The 16,286-nt window shown below is 41.4% G+C and overlaps 1 protein-coding gene and 1 long non-coding RNA gene across 2 annotated transcripts in view; both read left to right on the top strand.

Annotated features, from left to right (window-relative positions):
• LOC137055828 (uncharacterized) overlaps nt 1–6,415 on the top strand; it is a 46,333-nt gene extending 39,918 nt beyond the window's left edge. Inside the window, exon 4 of the mRNA XM_067429727.1 lies at nt 6,043–6,415. Within this exon, the coding sequence (XP_067285828.1) occupies nt 6,043–6,365 (323 nt within the window). The 3' untranslated portion in view covers nt 6,366–6,415. The remainder of the gene's footprint in view (nt 1–6,042) is intronic.
• Nucleotides 901–4,446, top strand: LOC137055831 (uncharacterized). Its single transcript, XR_010900093.1, has 3 exons — nt 901–1,527; nt 2,798–2,886; nt 4,342–4,446. It is a non-coding gene; the product is annotated as an uncharacterized lncRNA (long non-coding RNA).
• Nucleotides 6,416–16,286: the final 9,871 nt, after the last annotated feature.

Raw genomic sequence — 16,286 nt, 5'->3', positions numbered from 1 at the left:
AGACACGGAATAGTAGCGCATTTGAATGAAGAAGCGCGCTTATTTAGTTCAACATATTTCCCCACTCTTTGTGTATTGTTGTTTGGAGTGCTTTTACAATACACAAACATAAAGTTACACATATAGTGGCCAGCTAAACAAATGTACACGCACTACACATCGCATGCTCCATTGATCAATTAACTATACGTGATCATGTTTGGGCTACTTGATGAGCATAGGCAAAAACAGACATTTGAAGCAGTCTTACTCACAGCCTGCGGTACTAACGTTGGGACCTTTATCGTTGGGACTGCTCCATCCTTCAGCATTAGGCGATCGGAAAATCCGGCGTCGAGCTGGGCCTTGTTTATGAAACAGTCGGCACCGAAATGCAGCGAACAGATATAAACATTCGCGCAACTCAGTTGCTGATCCGGAAAAGCAAATTCCATCCACTGTTGCCTTAACGCGGGTTTTTTTTGGCAATCTGTACAGGACTGTCTTGGTCTGGCAACCAAAAACGCACTTTTTTGGTGACATTGTTCATTTCTTGAAGTCACATCACCTGTTTAGCATCCTACAAGCCAGCGCTTTGATGGGCGTAGCCTGTTGCTTTCGCACTCTCCCTCTCTCTCTCTCACGCTCTTCCGGTAGAATTGTCCGTACGGCCCATACAAGGAAATTCCGACATTTTAACGTCAAGTGGACCCATGATCGAAAAAAACTTCCCGAAACTTATGACTAACCGGAAGTAGTATTTTTGACAAAGAAATACTCCCATCAAACGTCCACCTTAACTTTTGAAACTTTGTCTATGTTTAGTATGGGATTCCAAGTCTTTAACAGTGTAAAAAGATCAGTATGCATGAAACAGCATTTCACCCCCCCCCCCCCCCTTAAAGTAATATATGTGGCATATGCAGATTTTAATCCCGATAAACATGCGTATTAACACTTAATTACTGTATTTGGTTATGTGAATAATTGCAATAAAATAAACACAATTCAAATAATGAAAATTGCATGTAGGCCTAATCGGGAATGAAGAGGCTTGCTCGAGTTTACAGCGACATTCCTTAGGCTACCGGTTATTGGAAATAATCACATTATTGGTGCACATACAATAGTCATTGTATGAATGATTATTTTTAGCTCAGCTAAGATTGAATAGGCTTGTTTGTGATGAAAAGGATTACTGCTTTGTAATGGCAGTGATGTGTGAGGCCAGAGGAGATGAATGAATTGAAAAGTATGGGTGAGACTCACTTTTATATTACAAAGCAATAACACTAAAGCCATTTTAAATGAAGTGAAAGCCTCCCCAAACATGGGAAGCATCTCGCTCAGAGCACAACAGTTGCAGTTTGTATTGTTTGTAATTGATGGAAAATATGAGACAAACCACATTCTTGTTTTGAAGCATGAATCGATGTGCATGAGGAGGGTTGATGCAATCCCGTTCCGCTTGTATTTAAATGCTCTCCTCACGTGAACTGAAGAGTCAGAGTGAAATGAACGCAGACACATGAAGACTCAAAGACTGAGGTGAGCAATAACTCTCAACAGGAAAATAATCTCCATCTTCAATACATGCATGTTCTTGGGTTATGTGAGTTACACTTTTTACAGATATTTCAAACATGTCTAGGAATAGCCTGTTTCTGTGTGTGATCATTTTGTCTGATTAATGTTGCGGTGTTGATTTGTTTTTGCGTTCAGCCAGAGCAAAGCAATAGAAATCATTTTATATCATCCCGTTTAGATTCTGTCTCGGCTCTGTAGATTCAGCAGCAATGTTACAAAAATGCGTATAAATAGTACGAGTGTGCAATGTCGTGGAATGTATACGCCAAAACTCATTTTGGCGTGTCTATGGCACGCTGTTTTTCGCGTGCATATGATACGCATTTTATGGCGTATTATACATACGAACCCCCCACCCCACCACCCTAAACCTACCCAAGCGCGTGTCATATATACGCCATAAAGTGCGTCTCATATGCACGCGAAAAACTGCCATGCAGAAAACTGTCAGGTGTGCGGCTGATTTAATTCAGTATAGTGTATAAGAGACATCTGAATACACTTGGAGCAGATATACAACAATATGCATGCAAAAAACAGCGTATCATATGCACGCCAAAATGAGTTTTGTTGTATACATTCCACGACATTGCACACTCGTACTATTTATACGCATTTATGTGTGATCGGGTTGCATTATCATGAGTGGATGAGTTTCAGTGTGTTCTCTCTGCCTTAGTAATAAATCTTGTGGTTTTGCGGTTGCGGTCATGAGTTCCCTCAACGCCTCCAAATTACTGTGTGTGATTCATTATGTTGTGTGAAATCTTGCAAAAGTATTATCATACTATCATACATACTGTATTAAATCAAATATAAGTCATCTAAATATGACTTAGCATATATTGGTGTTTCTTGAAGCATGTAGGAAAATTAATTAACATTTTTATTGTCATCCTTTAAACGCACACGTGTAATTTCAAACTACATTGAATCATTATAAATATTATCCACATGACTACGTTCAAATGATGGCAGAATATTTTTATGAAACTGATTTATCCCAAGCATTGTCTCCTGATAAATTCAGACATTTCTGCTGAGCTTTCAGTAAATCCTCTCTATCTATATTTGATCTCTAGCACTCGTGCTAGATTAAGCCAGGATTAGGCTTTAGCTCATTAGGACATGAGAGCGGGAAGAAAAGACTTAAATCTTGTCTGTGAAAACGTGGGATAAGTTGGTTAAGTTTCACTTCTGATGCACATTTCTGACATTTTTTCTATTGCAGAATTACAACCATGAACGCTGTAGGCCTAAATGCAGTGCTACTGTTGATTCTGCTGTGGAATTTAACTGCTGTCTGTCAAGCTGATGATGGTAAGAGAATAAACTTTCCCCTAAAGAGTGTGTGTGAGTTTTGAGGAGGGACTAAATCAAAGATGATGAAAAAATGTCAAATGTGATTGATAGATTTAAACATTTCGCAGATGTATTCAGGTCAGACGGGCCCTATTTTAATGATCCGAGCACATGGCGCAGGTGTACTTAGGGCATCTCCGAATCCACTTTCCTTGTTTAAAGATGGAAAAATCAGTCAGTGTGCCAGGCACACGGTCCAAAAGGGTTGTCTTGTGCCTCGTCTCTTAATGAATCATGGGTGTGTTTTGTGTGTAATGTGCAATAAACCAGTTAGAGTCTCATCTCCCATTGTCTTTAAAAGCCAGTTGCACTCGCACCATGGTGGAATTTCCCAGCGGAAAGACTGAACAGGTTCTTGGTCAATAGCGCAGTCGTTTTCAGTTCCTCAAAATGCATGGCAACAGGTGAACAATGCGCCTGCACGCTCCTCATTTTCAGACCAGCACACCCATGGGTGAAGAGATGAGCGCGAGTGCATTTGCTATTTAATCAACATAGAGATGGACGTGAAAACTATAACTGTGTTGGGCTGAAACTAGCAACAACAAAAAAACATTACGCCGGGTGTATGATTGTGTTTATGGCTCTGATCCATTACATTTTATCAATGATTCAAAATCAGATTTACTATTTTGAATGATTTACACAGTAGAGGGAAGTCCATTACAGTCAGGGAGCAGTGTGCGCTGCTAATGTGCTAATAGAGAAGCACAAAATCATATTTTCAGTCAAGACTACAGCATTTTGTGTTTCTCTGATGCACATGATTAAAGAAACAGGCAGGATGTTGCATGCAGATTTTACTAAATATGCAAGCCATAATTCATTATAAATATTAAACATGCGACCCATTTCCAGAGATTAAACCCGTAGCAATCTATTGAACAAAAACACACACTGCTACTACAATTGTTTGAACATTTACACAATAGAGGGAAGTGCATTACAGCCAGAGAGCAGTGTGTTTTGCTTTCTGCTAATGTATGTGTTTATACACTCTTTTACTTAAAAAAAACAATGTGTTTATACAGATAAGCACAAAATCATATTTTCAGTCAAAACTACACTGTAAAAAAAATCTGTAAAAATAAATCTTGTGTTTCTCTGATGCACACGATTAAAGAAACAGTCAGGATGTTGCATGCAGAGATTATTAACTACATAAGCTATAATTAATTATAAATAATCTCTTCCATTACCAGAGATTTAATCCTATTCAAAATCTAATCTAACACATAATGCTGCGGTTTTATTTATGAATATGTTCTCTAATGAAAAAGTCACTTTATGTTTATTATATGAATTATGAAGAAATACACATTAAGTCAGGATGTGTTCACAACAAAGTTTCATGATATCAGATCTTTATTATTGTTCAGTTGCTGTATTATGATATACATTGTTATTTTTCAGATGACATCAGTGTAATCTGTGAGGATGTGACTGGAACTGTGGGAGAAGAAGTAACTCTCACCTGCAGCGTCTCTCTGAGTCTGAAGTGCTCTGAAAAATGCATTATAAAAAATTATAAGTTTCAGTACCCTAAGAACTATAACAACTCAGCTATCTGTAGAAAAGCGTTTCCTGACTCCTGTGAACAGAGAGACAGATTGACCTGCAGATTCACTCCAACTACAGCAAAGACAGAACAATTCAGATTCTTTGTGCAAACACTGTGTGGAAGTAAAACAACAAAATTCACTGTGAACATAACAGGTACTGTATATAATACTGCTGATTATAATTCAATCAAGTGTTTGCAACTGTACTTTTATTTTCAATATAATCATTATTTTCCTGGTAAGAATTATTATATTATATTGTATTGTATTGTATATTATGGCAATGGCTATTTTCAATAATATCCTAATCACATTTTCTACGCGATAAATGATGGGCTACTTACACTAAGTGAAATTAGTAATATGTTCTATTTACACCAGATAAAAGCAGTGCAATATGTGTAAATAGTATACTAATTATACTTTATTTTGACAGATACATATTATTTGCACCTCAGTATTGTTGTACATAAACATGCTGCTGTACTAGTGTAAATGATTATATTTATTTCAATAATTAAATCGATGCCGCTGTGAAACGGGACACTAAAGCCCTCCCTACACCTACCACTAACCATACCCAATAAATGCTTTTAATATTATGAAACATTTCGTTAGGCACTTTATATCCCCATTTAGAACATTTTCTTCAGTATTATTGAAAGTAAATGCTTTCCGATGTGATTTGTGATGAGAAAAGAGAGAAGAGCGAACTTTGCAAAAGGTGGATTCGAACTCGTGTTGATCGCATCAAAACACTGATCCAGAATTCATACACTGTAAAAAAAATTGTTGATTTTTGTTGGTTTAACTTAAAAAAGTAAGTAACCTGGTTGCCTTAAAATTTTGTGTTTATTGAATTTAAAATTTTGAGTTGATACAATGAAGGAAATTTGTTCAATAAATAGAAACTCAAAATATTGTTGTGCCTGAACCACATAAAAAAATGTGATAAATCATGAAAATAGCACTATTTGGCATGTTTCACTGCGTCATCAGAAATAACACACACACAATTACCCAAGTTGCTTACAAAATCTTTTAATAATATTTTAATAAAGGTTGTCGAATCTCCAAAAATGTTCATTGAATTAACTCAAAATTTTAATTTCAATGAACGCAAAATTTTAAGGCAACCGGGTAACTTTTTTTCTAAATAATTTTTTCCAGTGTATGCTTTACTGATTGTGCCTCTGAAGAAGTCAAATTACAAGAGTGTTTTTTATTTCTTTTTTTTAATGTTTGGCACAACCTGGCATTATTAGGCAGAGTTAGTAGCCTACAAATAGCACTTGCCAACAAGGCACACTATTTGCAATTGTGTGAATAGATACTCCGTTATATTATATTAGATTACATTTATTGAGCTCCAGGTTACTTATGGTACACAGAAATCTTCTCTTTCGTCTCTTGTCAGCATGGTTTGTTATTTGGACTGTGTGTGTCTAAAGTTTGATCAGACTCTCAGCAGCAGAGGTGTTTGTGAAGTTTGTGTGGAGAATCTGCAGAGTTTATAAGTTAATAATTTAACAGTTTTAATGCTCTTTTTCAGATACAATGTTAACAACGGGAACGGAGGTGAGACTTGTGAAGGGAAAAAATACTGAATCAAATACAGGAGACTCGAACACTGTGACCATTTCAGTTGCAAGCTGTTTCATCATCATCATCATCATCATCATCATCATCATCATTACATTGACAATAATTTACAAAAGGAAAGCAAACTTCCAACTGCAGTGGATTCCAGTGTGTCTGGCCGGCAGACGTGATGAGGACAACAGCGACTGTCCAGAAAATGGTCTAATGCCACCGTCTCCGCAGGAGGAAACCCCTGAGATTTTAATGTGGAGCTCAGAGACTCAAACTTTATAGGAACTCCATAAACTATATCTGTACACACATTACTATCTGTTAACACTCAAACCACGTATATATATATATATATAGGTTTTAAAACTCTTTTTCTGTTTTATATTGATTTCTGTGAAATAGTGATATAGTGTGAATTCAGGGACACGTTTTTCCATTGAAGTGTCCCATTCCACTTGAGTTCAGCTTTAATGAACTTAAGCCTGTGTGAAGAGACAGGATAAACCCAAACGGTGTTTCGTTTTGCTCTTTTTTTCTGACTTCCAACCAATGTCTGTTATGAATGTCAATTTTGTATTTTCTTTTAGTTCATTGGTTAAGTGATTTTTATAACTTACGTTTGTTTTTGTACCTTTGATATTCTAATGGTGTGAATGGTGTGGTTTTGTTCAGAGTTATTTTATATATATATTTTTTTAAAGAAAATTGGAATGAATAAACGTGATGCTTTCTAAAGATGAATATCTGATTATATATATTTTTATGATGATGATAGGTTACAGTAAACCAGATAGACTAAAGTTGGTGATGGTCTGAATGTATGTCTTATTTAAGTAACATTATTGTGCAGTAAATCTTTAGCATTGAGCTGAAAATGACTTTATGATTTAAGTGCATCTTCCCAGAGAAATCCATCCTGGAACGTGTAAAACATTTCACCAATCAACAGCCAAATCGTGGGTCTAAAGTTGCGTTCTCAGAGTCATTTTCCAGACCCTTCACCCTCTCTGCTCCTCTCAGATGGGATGAGCTGCTAACCTCCACCTGAACAGGATTATTGTTGGTTCTATGATAAATTTGTTTTGTTCCTCTGTTGTAAGTTGCTTTAACCGGTTTAACAGTTTACCAGATCGTGAACTGAACCGGTTTAAGTATTTTGTTTGGACTTCCTTTTAAACCGGTTTGGGGTCAGTCAGTCCGCCCGTGTCCCTCAGACTATACATCTCACACTGATTATTTTTTATCTCAAACAAGCTATACTTGATCTGATTGCCTGTCCAAATGCCAAGAATTTGAGCCCAGTGGGACAAATGGAAACGTAAGGGCGAGACACTGCTATGACAAAACAATGATTCCAAAGTGAATATAAAATCATGTTTATACCAGTGGAAATTTCCCTAAAGTAACATGGGAAGCACTTTGCTACTCGCTCGAGGCACAATAGTTGTGGCTTGAAATGTTTGTAATGATGGAAAATATTACACAAACATGATTACACAATATGATTTAATAATGACTGCATGCAAAGGGTTGGAAGGTTAGGACGATTCTAAGGGCCCAGACTGATTTAGGGCCCAGAAGAGCAGACCCCCTTTTTCTTTTCTTATTTATTTTCTCTTTTTTATACATACATTAAATGTGCTTGGGCCCCTCATGCAGTAAATGTGTATTTTGTCCGTTTTGACCATAGATTTTATATTTAAAAAACTAATTTCAAAATGTCAGTCACAACCTTCTCCTCCCTCCCTCACAATGGTTCATTCCACCTGCGCGGTCCGCGCTAGCGTGAGCTCTTGGTTATTGCACTTGCAATGATGAAGCGCAGACAGTGACACACGCAGGTATGTCACATCAAAAGTCGGGGCATCAAAGAAGGAAAGAGAAGACAGAGAACGCCGAAGTCTACAGTATGTCACACAGTTTTTCAAAAAGAAAGGCAGCTTGCCCTATTCCTCTAACGTTATTCCAGAACTTTCAGAGTTAGCCTACTTATTTTTGTTGCTACATGACCTGCTTTTATCTAGCTAAAATAATTACTGAATTATAATTTACATCCAACAATACATCTCTGATGTGCTGTCTCCGGGTTATCATGTCTCGTAGACACAGATTCAGTGGCTGCTGCACACCCTTCTCCCACGCCCCCCGTCCCCGTCTCAAATGAACAAGGTGAGCCTGAGCGCGAAACTTTACGAAGATTGAAGCCTCTAAACACGTCTTATCTACTGTGTTCGCCACATGATGATAAACAAAAAGTAATCTACACGCTTCAAAAATTACAAAATCAGTTTGCCATGTTCTGTCACGTGACAGTGCTGCTGCTACGATCGATGCTGTCTTGATGTTCTTAAAGCAGCACTAGGTAACTTTTCAACCTTCATAATATATTTTCAAGACTCTTGTGAGGATACATCGACTTACAATAGGTTGAATGAGTAATGCCAAGACACACCTGGCATTACTCCTGGTGTGTCTTGATTTTGAGCCCTTTTGGCCTAGCTAGTTTTATTCCCTGACTGATTTAATTATGAGTTAGTTCTAGCTGATGTTTCCTGATTGAGCAGGTGGACCCAGCTAAAGCTTGTTCATGTAAAATATATGTCAATATGTGTACAATATGTTCTGTTGTGCTTGCAATTGAGATAATAAATGTTCTCCCTTTTATGTAAACAAGTACATCTTTCTATATTTTTTTCTTGTTTTTGTAGGCTTTGTACTCATCTTTAGACATTTTAACTATGCAATGTGCTAAATATCTTTTTTAAAGTATACAGGGCATGTTTATTGGGTTAAATTTTATCTGTAAAAATTGTAGGGGGCCCAGAAATTTTGTTTTCCATAGGGCCCAGAATTTCTGGCGGCACCCCTGCCTGCATGTAATGCAATCTATTAAAAACCTGTTTACCTTTGATGAGGCCGTGACTGGTCCTTTCATGGAGCGATATTAATTAAATGACCATTTAATTATTTTTTAAATATCACTTTGTTGTTCAAAAGCAGCTTTACTAAACAGTGTGCCTTACAAAAAAAAAAAAAAGTAGTAACCTAGAGAAACCGAAACTAACTAAAAGTAACCTAGAAAGCAATTTTGCGATTAAAAGATGTCCAATAGCTATCCAAACACAGCCCTGATATCTAGGCTAAAACCAAAAAAATTTGGACTGTCAGTGAAAATGTAATAGACGTCCAACCATAGCCCAAGAATAGACTGTAGTCACCTAGAACATGAAAAGGTCAGAGAAATAAAACCTTTTATATAACCTTTTATTACCACTTTGTAATCACTCGAGACTTTGCTTACATGATGGAATATCATACATTATTTTGGTAAAAACGAGGTAACCAAATTCAAAGTTGTTTTGGGTCACTCATAGCCGGACTATAATGGGTCTATAGTTAAAGCTGCTTTTTCTTGTTAGAAATATTTCCAAAAAACTTTTTTACTAAGTACAACAGTGTTCAAATCTCCTCATTAACAACGGTAAGCTTGTAATAATGTGTTATAATTCAAGTGGTACAGTCTGTATACATGAAGGAGTCCGGCTCGAATGTGAGGATGCTGCAGGTGGAGGATCATTTATAGTCTTTTCTCACAGCAGCTGGAATAATTCAACGTATCATTTGATGGTGGATTGTAATCCAGAAAGGTCCAAACGAAAATCATCAGAGGCGACTGGAGAGTCATAAAATAATAATAAATATAGAATATAAAAAAATGAATACTAAGTAAGGTCCTCAAAATGTCACTCAGCATTGTAATAAAATAATAAATCACTCTTTTAGTTTGGTAACATGATTGAAACATGCATTTATAATCTAATAATTGAGCTTTTTTCACTTCTCTGAACAACCATATCCTTGTTTTAGCAATAATACTGGGTTCAGCTTTTTAAAAGGAATTTCTAGAGATCATTTTCAGGCGACGCCCTACTACAGACAGCTCTGACTGTGATTATCATAACCATTACAATTAAAGTCATCATCCATTTGAAGCTTTTATACTTGGACTGATTACCTGTCGCGTGATGCTGAGGGACTGACTGAAGTTATTTTTAGCACTACTATATAATATTTTACAAAATATTGATTCAAAGGCCTTTTTAAAGTGACATGTGAAGATCAAGTATGGTAAGCAATACTCAGGATTTGTCCTCTGTATTTAAACCATCCAAGTTACACACATTAGGAGCGAGTAGTGCTAGTGAACACACACACAGAGAGAGAGAGAGAGAGAGAGAGAGAGAGAGAGAGAGAGAGAGAGAGAGAGAGAGAGAGAGAGAGAGAGAGAGCAGTGGGCAGCTGTTTTTAATTTTGGTATTTGAATGCCTTGCGCAATTGTAGCTCAGATATTTCCTTCCCGAATTGAGAATGAATCCCCTAAACTTTGCGTTATCAGTCTGATCCTCTAACTATTACTGCACACCTGCCTCTTTAAATGCATGTTTATTACAGTGAAAGTCACCCCTAAAATAACATGGAAAGCACCTCGCTCGGGACACAATGCCGGAGGCTTGTATTGTCTGTAATGATGGAAAATTGAATACAAACTGCATTCATACTTTGACACATGGTGCAACGACTTGATTTGCATGTAGATGTGATGCAATCCACTTGTTTACCTTTGATGATGGAGAGATTCTGGACTGACAGGCAGGTTCACTCATGTCAAATCTCCACAAATCAAACAATCCAGCTATTATTATTTGTACATTTCTGGAGGTTTTGTAAGTGATTCAACTCTTGAAGAAAATGCATCCAATTTTCACCAAAATTGATTTAGATAATCTTTAGATCACATAAAAAAGTCACCATTCTCCAGAAACAATATTTACCTGTTTGAAACACACAGATCACAGCAATCTCAGTCTCCTTTAGAACGGCGACTTTTTTTTGCATAACAGACAGGTAGCATTTCCATTAAACTCCACAAAAAAATACTGCAACGTCCATCTTTCTTGAAACTGTCTGTGTTCACCATCCACTTTCCTTTTTGCTTTCGAAAGAGACATATTTCGTTTTCGTTAGCAGCAAAACAACAAACTCTCATCAAATATGCGCTGGGGTTTTTTTCCCTTCAAATCTGCCGGTAGGCTATGCGCGGTTTTTTTTAGGCGTTCACGTTTTTTTATAGAACCGATATGAAGGGGTAGTTTAAACGAGTATAAAGCAACTAGAAAAACTAATAAAAAACAAATTAATATATATAGAATTTTTATTTTTATTTTTTTAATTGCGGGCCGGATTATTATATATTATTTTATATCAGTCGCGGCGAGCCGGAGGGAGGTGGAGGGGGGGCCGTAAATGGCCCGCGGGCCGGCAGTTTGAGACCCCTGTATTATATGATTGTCACATGCCTGTCCTGTCTTGTGTGCACTTGTGGGTTTTGTTATGTTGAGCATGTGCTCGTGTCCCTGTCAGTTCCCTCCCCCTTGTTATCTGATTATTGGTTAATTTGCCCCACCTGTTCTCCCTCATTTTCTGCCTTGTTTGTTCCCTTTATAATCTCCTTGTGTTTGTCAGTCTGTGTTGGATCCTTGTGTAATGTCTGCGTCTTCCGTCCTCCGTCCTCCGTCCTCCCTGTGATTCTGTTGGTTTGTTTAAGTTTATATGTTATTATTCTATTATGTGTTTTTCCCCCTCGTGGGTTTTGTTTTGAGTTTGTTTTATTTGTTATAAATAAATATATTATTTTCTGCACTTGAGTCCTCGCACCATTTTCCCTTGTCTGTGACGTGACAGAAGGATCCAACCAATGTCGAGGACTCAGCGGAAGAGGATTTCGCCCCATCTACCTGCTCCTACTGTCTCGTGCTCCCACTATGAGCGCATCCTGAGGTTCCAGACCTTAGCATCCCTCCGCCAACATGGGACCGATCTGAGGAGTTTTGCGATCGAGTTTCTTGAAGCAGCAGAGGGATTGAAGCTGAATGAGGGCCCTCTTAAGGATCTTTTCTTTTATGCGCTCGATGGGCCCATGGACTGGCTTTTTAGGAGCATGTATGATGGGGGGACTTTTGAGTCAATGGTGGAGGGTCTCGCTCGAGAGCAGGAACGAGCTGCCAGGGAGAGTATCCCTGTACCGGTGGTCTCAGTGCCGGTGGATAGTATTCCAGTGGTCCCTGTGCCTGTGGTCCCAGTACCGGTGGATCGTATTCCGGTGGTCCCGATGCCGGTGGTCCCTATACCGGTGGATCGTGTTCCGGTGGTCCCTATACCGATGGATCGTGTTCCGGTGGTCCCTATACCGGTGGATCGTGTTCCGGTGGTCCATATGCCGGTGGATCGTATTCCGGTGGTCCCTGTGCCGGTGGATCGTGTTCCGGTGGTCCCTGTGCCGGTGGATCGTGTTCCGGTGGTCCCTGTGCCGGTGGATAGTATTCCAGTGGTCCCTGTGCCTGTGGTCCCAGTACCGGTGGATCGTATTCCGGTGGTCCCGATGCCGGTGGTCCCTATACCGGTGGATCGTGTTCCGGTGGTCCCTGTGCCGGTGGACTCCGTTCCGGTGGTCCCGAGTCCGGAGACGGCCTGGAGGGCTGTGATGGGATGCTTTGTGGTGGCAGTCCTGCATGCGTGGAAGGAGCACAGGGCTTTATCCGAAGCCCCGGAGGCAGCTCCGGTGGTCCCAGTTCCGGTGGATCGTGTGCCGGTGGTCTCAGTTCCGGCGGATCGTGTTCCGGTGGTCCCTGTGCCGGTGGATCGTGTTCCGGTGGTCCCTGTGCCGGTGGATCGTGTTCCGGTGGTCCCAGTTCCGGCAGATCGTGTTCCGGTGGTCCCAGTGCCGGTGGATACTGCTGGACTGGAGAAGTTTCCCCAACGCCCTGCCTGCGCCGCTGAGGCGCCCTGCTCTCCCTGCGCCGCTGAGGCGCCCTGCGCCCCTGAGGCGTCCTGCTCTCCGTGCGCCGCTGAGGCGTCCTGCTCTCCGTGCGCCGCTGAGGCGTCCTGCTCTCCGTGCGCCGCTGAGGCGTCCTGCTCTCCGTGCGCCGCTGAGGCGTCCTGCTCTCCGTGCGCCGCTGAGGCGTCCTGCTCTCCGTGCGCCGCTGAGGCGTCCTGCTCTCCGTGCGCCGCTGAGGCGTCCTGCTCTCCGTGCGCCGCTGAGGCGTCCAGCTCTCCGTGCGCCGCTGAGGCGTCCAGCTCTCCGTGCGCCGCTGAGGCGTCCAGCTCTCCGTGCGCCGCTGAGGCGTCCAGCTCTCCGTGTGCCGCTGAGGCGTCCAGCTCTCCGTGCGCCGCTGAGGCGTCCAGCTCTCCGTGCGCCGCTGAGGCGTCCTGCTCTCCGTGCGCCGCTGAGGCGTCCTGCTCTCCGTGCGCCGCTGAGGCGTCCTGCTCTCCGTGCGCCGCTGAGGCGTCCTGCTCTCCGTGCGCCGCTGAGGCGTCCTGCTCTCCGTGCGCCGCTGAGGCGTCCTGCTCTCCGTGCGCCGCTGAGGCGTCCTGCTCTCCGTGCGACTCTGAGGCGTCCTGCTCTCACCGCGCCGCTGAGGCGTCCTGCTCTCACCGCGCCTCCCTGGCGCTCCCTGCTCTCACCGCGCCTCCCTGGCGCCCTGCTCTACCCATGCCGCCCTGGCCGCCTGAACTCTGCGGGCCGCCCCGGCCACCTGAACTCTGTGGGCCTCCCGACTTCGGCGGGCCGCCCTGGTCATTCGAACTTTGTGTGCCACCATGGCCTCCTGAACTTTTTGTTTTCCCCATGTTTCCCTTGTTGACCCCTCCCTTGTCTGTTCCTTCCTTGTTTGTTTCCCCTGTCCCGCCCTGGTCTGTCCCTCCCGCCCCGCCCTGGTCTGTCCCTCCCGCCCCGCCCTGGTCTGTCCCTCCCGTCCCGCCCTGGTCTGTCCCTCCCGTCCCGCCCTGGTCTGTCCCTCCCGTCCCTCCCTGGTCTGCCCCGCCCGTCCCTAGTGGAGCGTCTGGTAGCCGCTCCTTAAGGAGGGGGTAATGTCACATGCCTGTCCTGTCTTGTGTGCACTTGTGGGTTTTGTTATGTTGAGCATGTGCTCGTGTCCCTGTCAGTTCCCTCCCCCTTGTTATCTGATTATTGGTTAATTTGCCCCACCTGTTCTCCCTCATTTTCTGCCTTGTTTGTTCCCTTTATAATCTCCTTGTGTTTGTCAGTCTGTGTTGGATCCTTGTGTAATGTCTGCGTCTTCCGTCCTCCGTCCTCCGTCCTCCCTGTGATTCTGTTGGTTTGTTTAAGTTTATATGTTATTATTCTATTATGTGTTTTTCCCCCTCGTGGGTTTTGTTTTGAGTTTGTTTTATTTGTTATAAATAAATATATTATTTTCTGCACTTGAGTCCTCGCACCATTTTCCCTTGTCTGTGACGTGACAATGATGAACACTAACCCGCCCACCACACTTTGTACGATGCTCTAGCAGCTTTGCAAAGGCTTGTCTGGACAGTGCCGGTGCAATGATTTTCAGTTCTCTTACACTGCTGAAAAGATTTAGGGAATACAATATAGAAGAGCTGGTGGTAGCTGGCCAGTATCCACTGTTTACGAGGTCCATGAACTCTGGAGCCCAGTGCTGCTGGCATGTTTGGCATGCAAACAATGGCTGGTGCATGTCATACCGCCCTTGGGTTATAAGAAAACAAACCCATGGATACCTGAGCTTTTAGAAACAAACAGCTGGCACACTTTAAGACACTTGGGCAACATCTTGAGTAGAATCACACCAGCACAGTTCGAATAAGTATATATTTGTTTGTTTTATCATAATGACAATATATATTCTGTAATGTTTGAGTACTGTTATTTTCTACTGTTATTTGCAAAACATCGCGGGGGGGCTGAATATTAAAAAAAGATTTTCAATAAGAGTTTAGAAATATTATCATTGATGGAAATGAAAATTACTGCTTTGCCAGGTGACACAGTTATGCTGGAGACTTCACAGGGACATTTTTAAGGTTACTCTCACCATTGGCAAAATACAAGCTAGCAAAGGAAAAATAAACAAAATTAGCCAACTAGATTAATTAGACAAGAGTACAAAAGAGTTTAGCAATTACCTACCTTGGTCGTGTGAGCTGTATCCTCCCTCCCCTTTCACAAAATATGTGGATGGGGGAATAGCTTTAAAAAAGCCCTGAAGGACTGACTCCCTATCGTGGAGTGGTCATCTCCTGTGATTCTTGGTATCGCAGGTTTCACAGAACCACTGATCTGGTAGACACTCTCTGCATCTAGGAACAAAATCAATGAACCAATTTAGTCATTGAATCAACTCTTTTAAACAGCCCTGATTCCACCATAAACATGCAGTTTATCCGAAACATGAAGACATCAATTAGTGATGCACTCTAAAAACCTAAAAGTATGAAAGAACATTAATGAGATCTCACCTAACAACCGCAGGCTTGCTGCAATGGCTACAAAATGGTTGGCCAACATCCTGTGTTTGGATGAGGCAATATAAGGTGGAATGGCCTTGCCTCCTTCCATCTTTGTGAGGCTTGCTGCTGCCTGAAAGTCCATGATGATGATGCCCTCTGGATTTCAGGGGAGTCAGACATCATAGCAGAGAGGCTTTCCATGTTTTTTTCTGCAAAGACAAATATAAATTTGGACCATTTTTTATGCAGATCTAAGATTTCGTAATAATGGGTAAATATCTTGCCAATGCTTTCGATAACATAAATTTCAGAACTTTTCTAAAGCAACTTTCCCATAGTCTAAAGCAAAATTCAGCATTCTTTGAAACATGGATCAGGGTAAATTGTATCAACGTGAAAAATGAGACGGAATTCCATTGGGACAAAATTTTAACTACTACAAAAAAGTGGTTCAATAATAGGACTCATTGTGGACATAATTTCTGGCTTTGCTGATTTATAAGCAGTTGATATGGGCACAATGGACCCTTCGCTAGGACATGCCTGAAAACCGCCACAGGCCAATCGTGGCTTAGCAGCCCGTAACTAGGCATGGGAGGTTTGGCGAGCTTTCGAGTTTTTATATTTTTTGCCAGGATTGCCAGGACAATCTAGTCTTCAATGATACAGGTGTCCCAGGATTTGTGTGAACCCTGCTTTCAGATCTTCTTCAGAAAATTACCTAATAATAATTCAGATGTATTTGACCATATTTTACCAAATTCCATTTGAGGATCAAGTTTGGCTGCAGGAAGCTCTTCAGTAAGCAGGTAGTTCCCAATCTGGTTGAGTGTAACTACAACAGCACACAGAGGAACAAAACCAATTTATACC

Source organism: Pseudorasbora parva, chromosome 21 (assembly GCF_024679245.1).
Source record: "Pseudorasbora parva isolate DD20220531a chromosome 21, ASM2467924v1, whole genome shotgun sequence".
Taxonomy (NCBI): Eukaryota; Metazoa; Chordata; class Actinopteri; order Cypriniformes; family Gobionidae; genus Pseudorasbora; species Pseudorasbora parva.
This window is presented reverse-complemented; position numbering and strand designations above follow the sequence as displayed.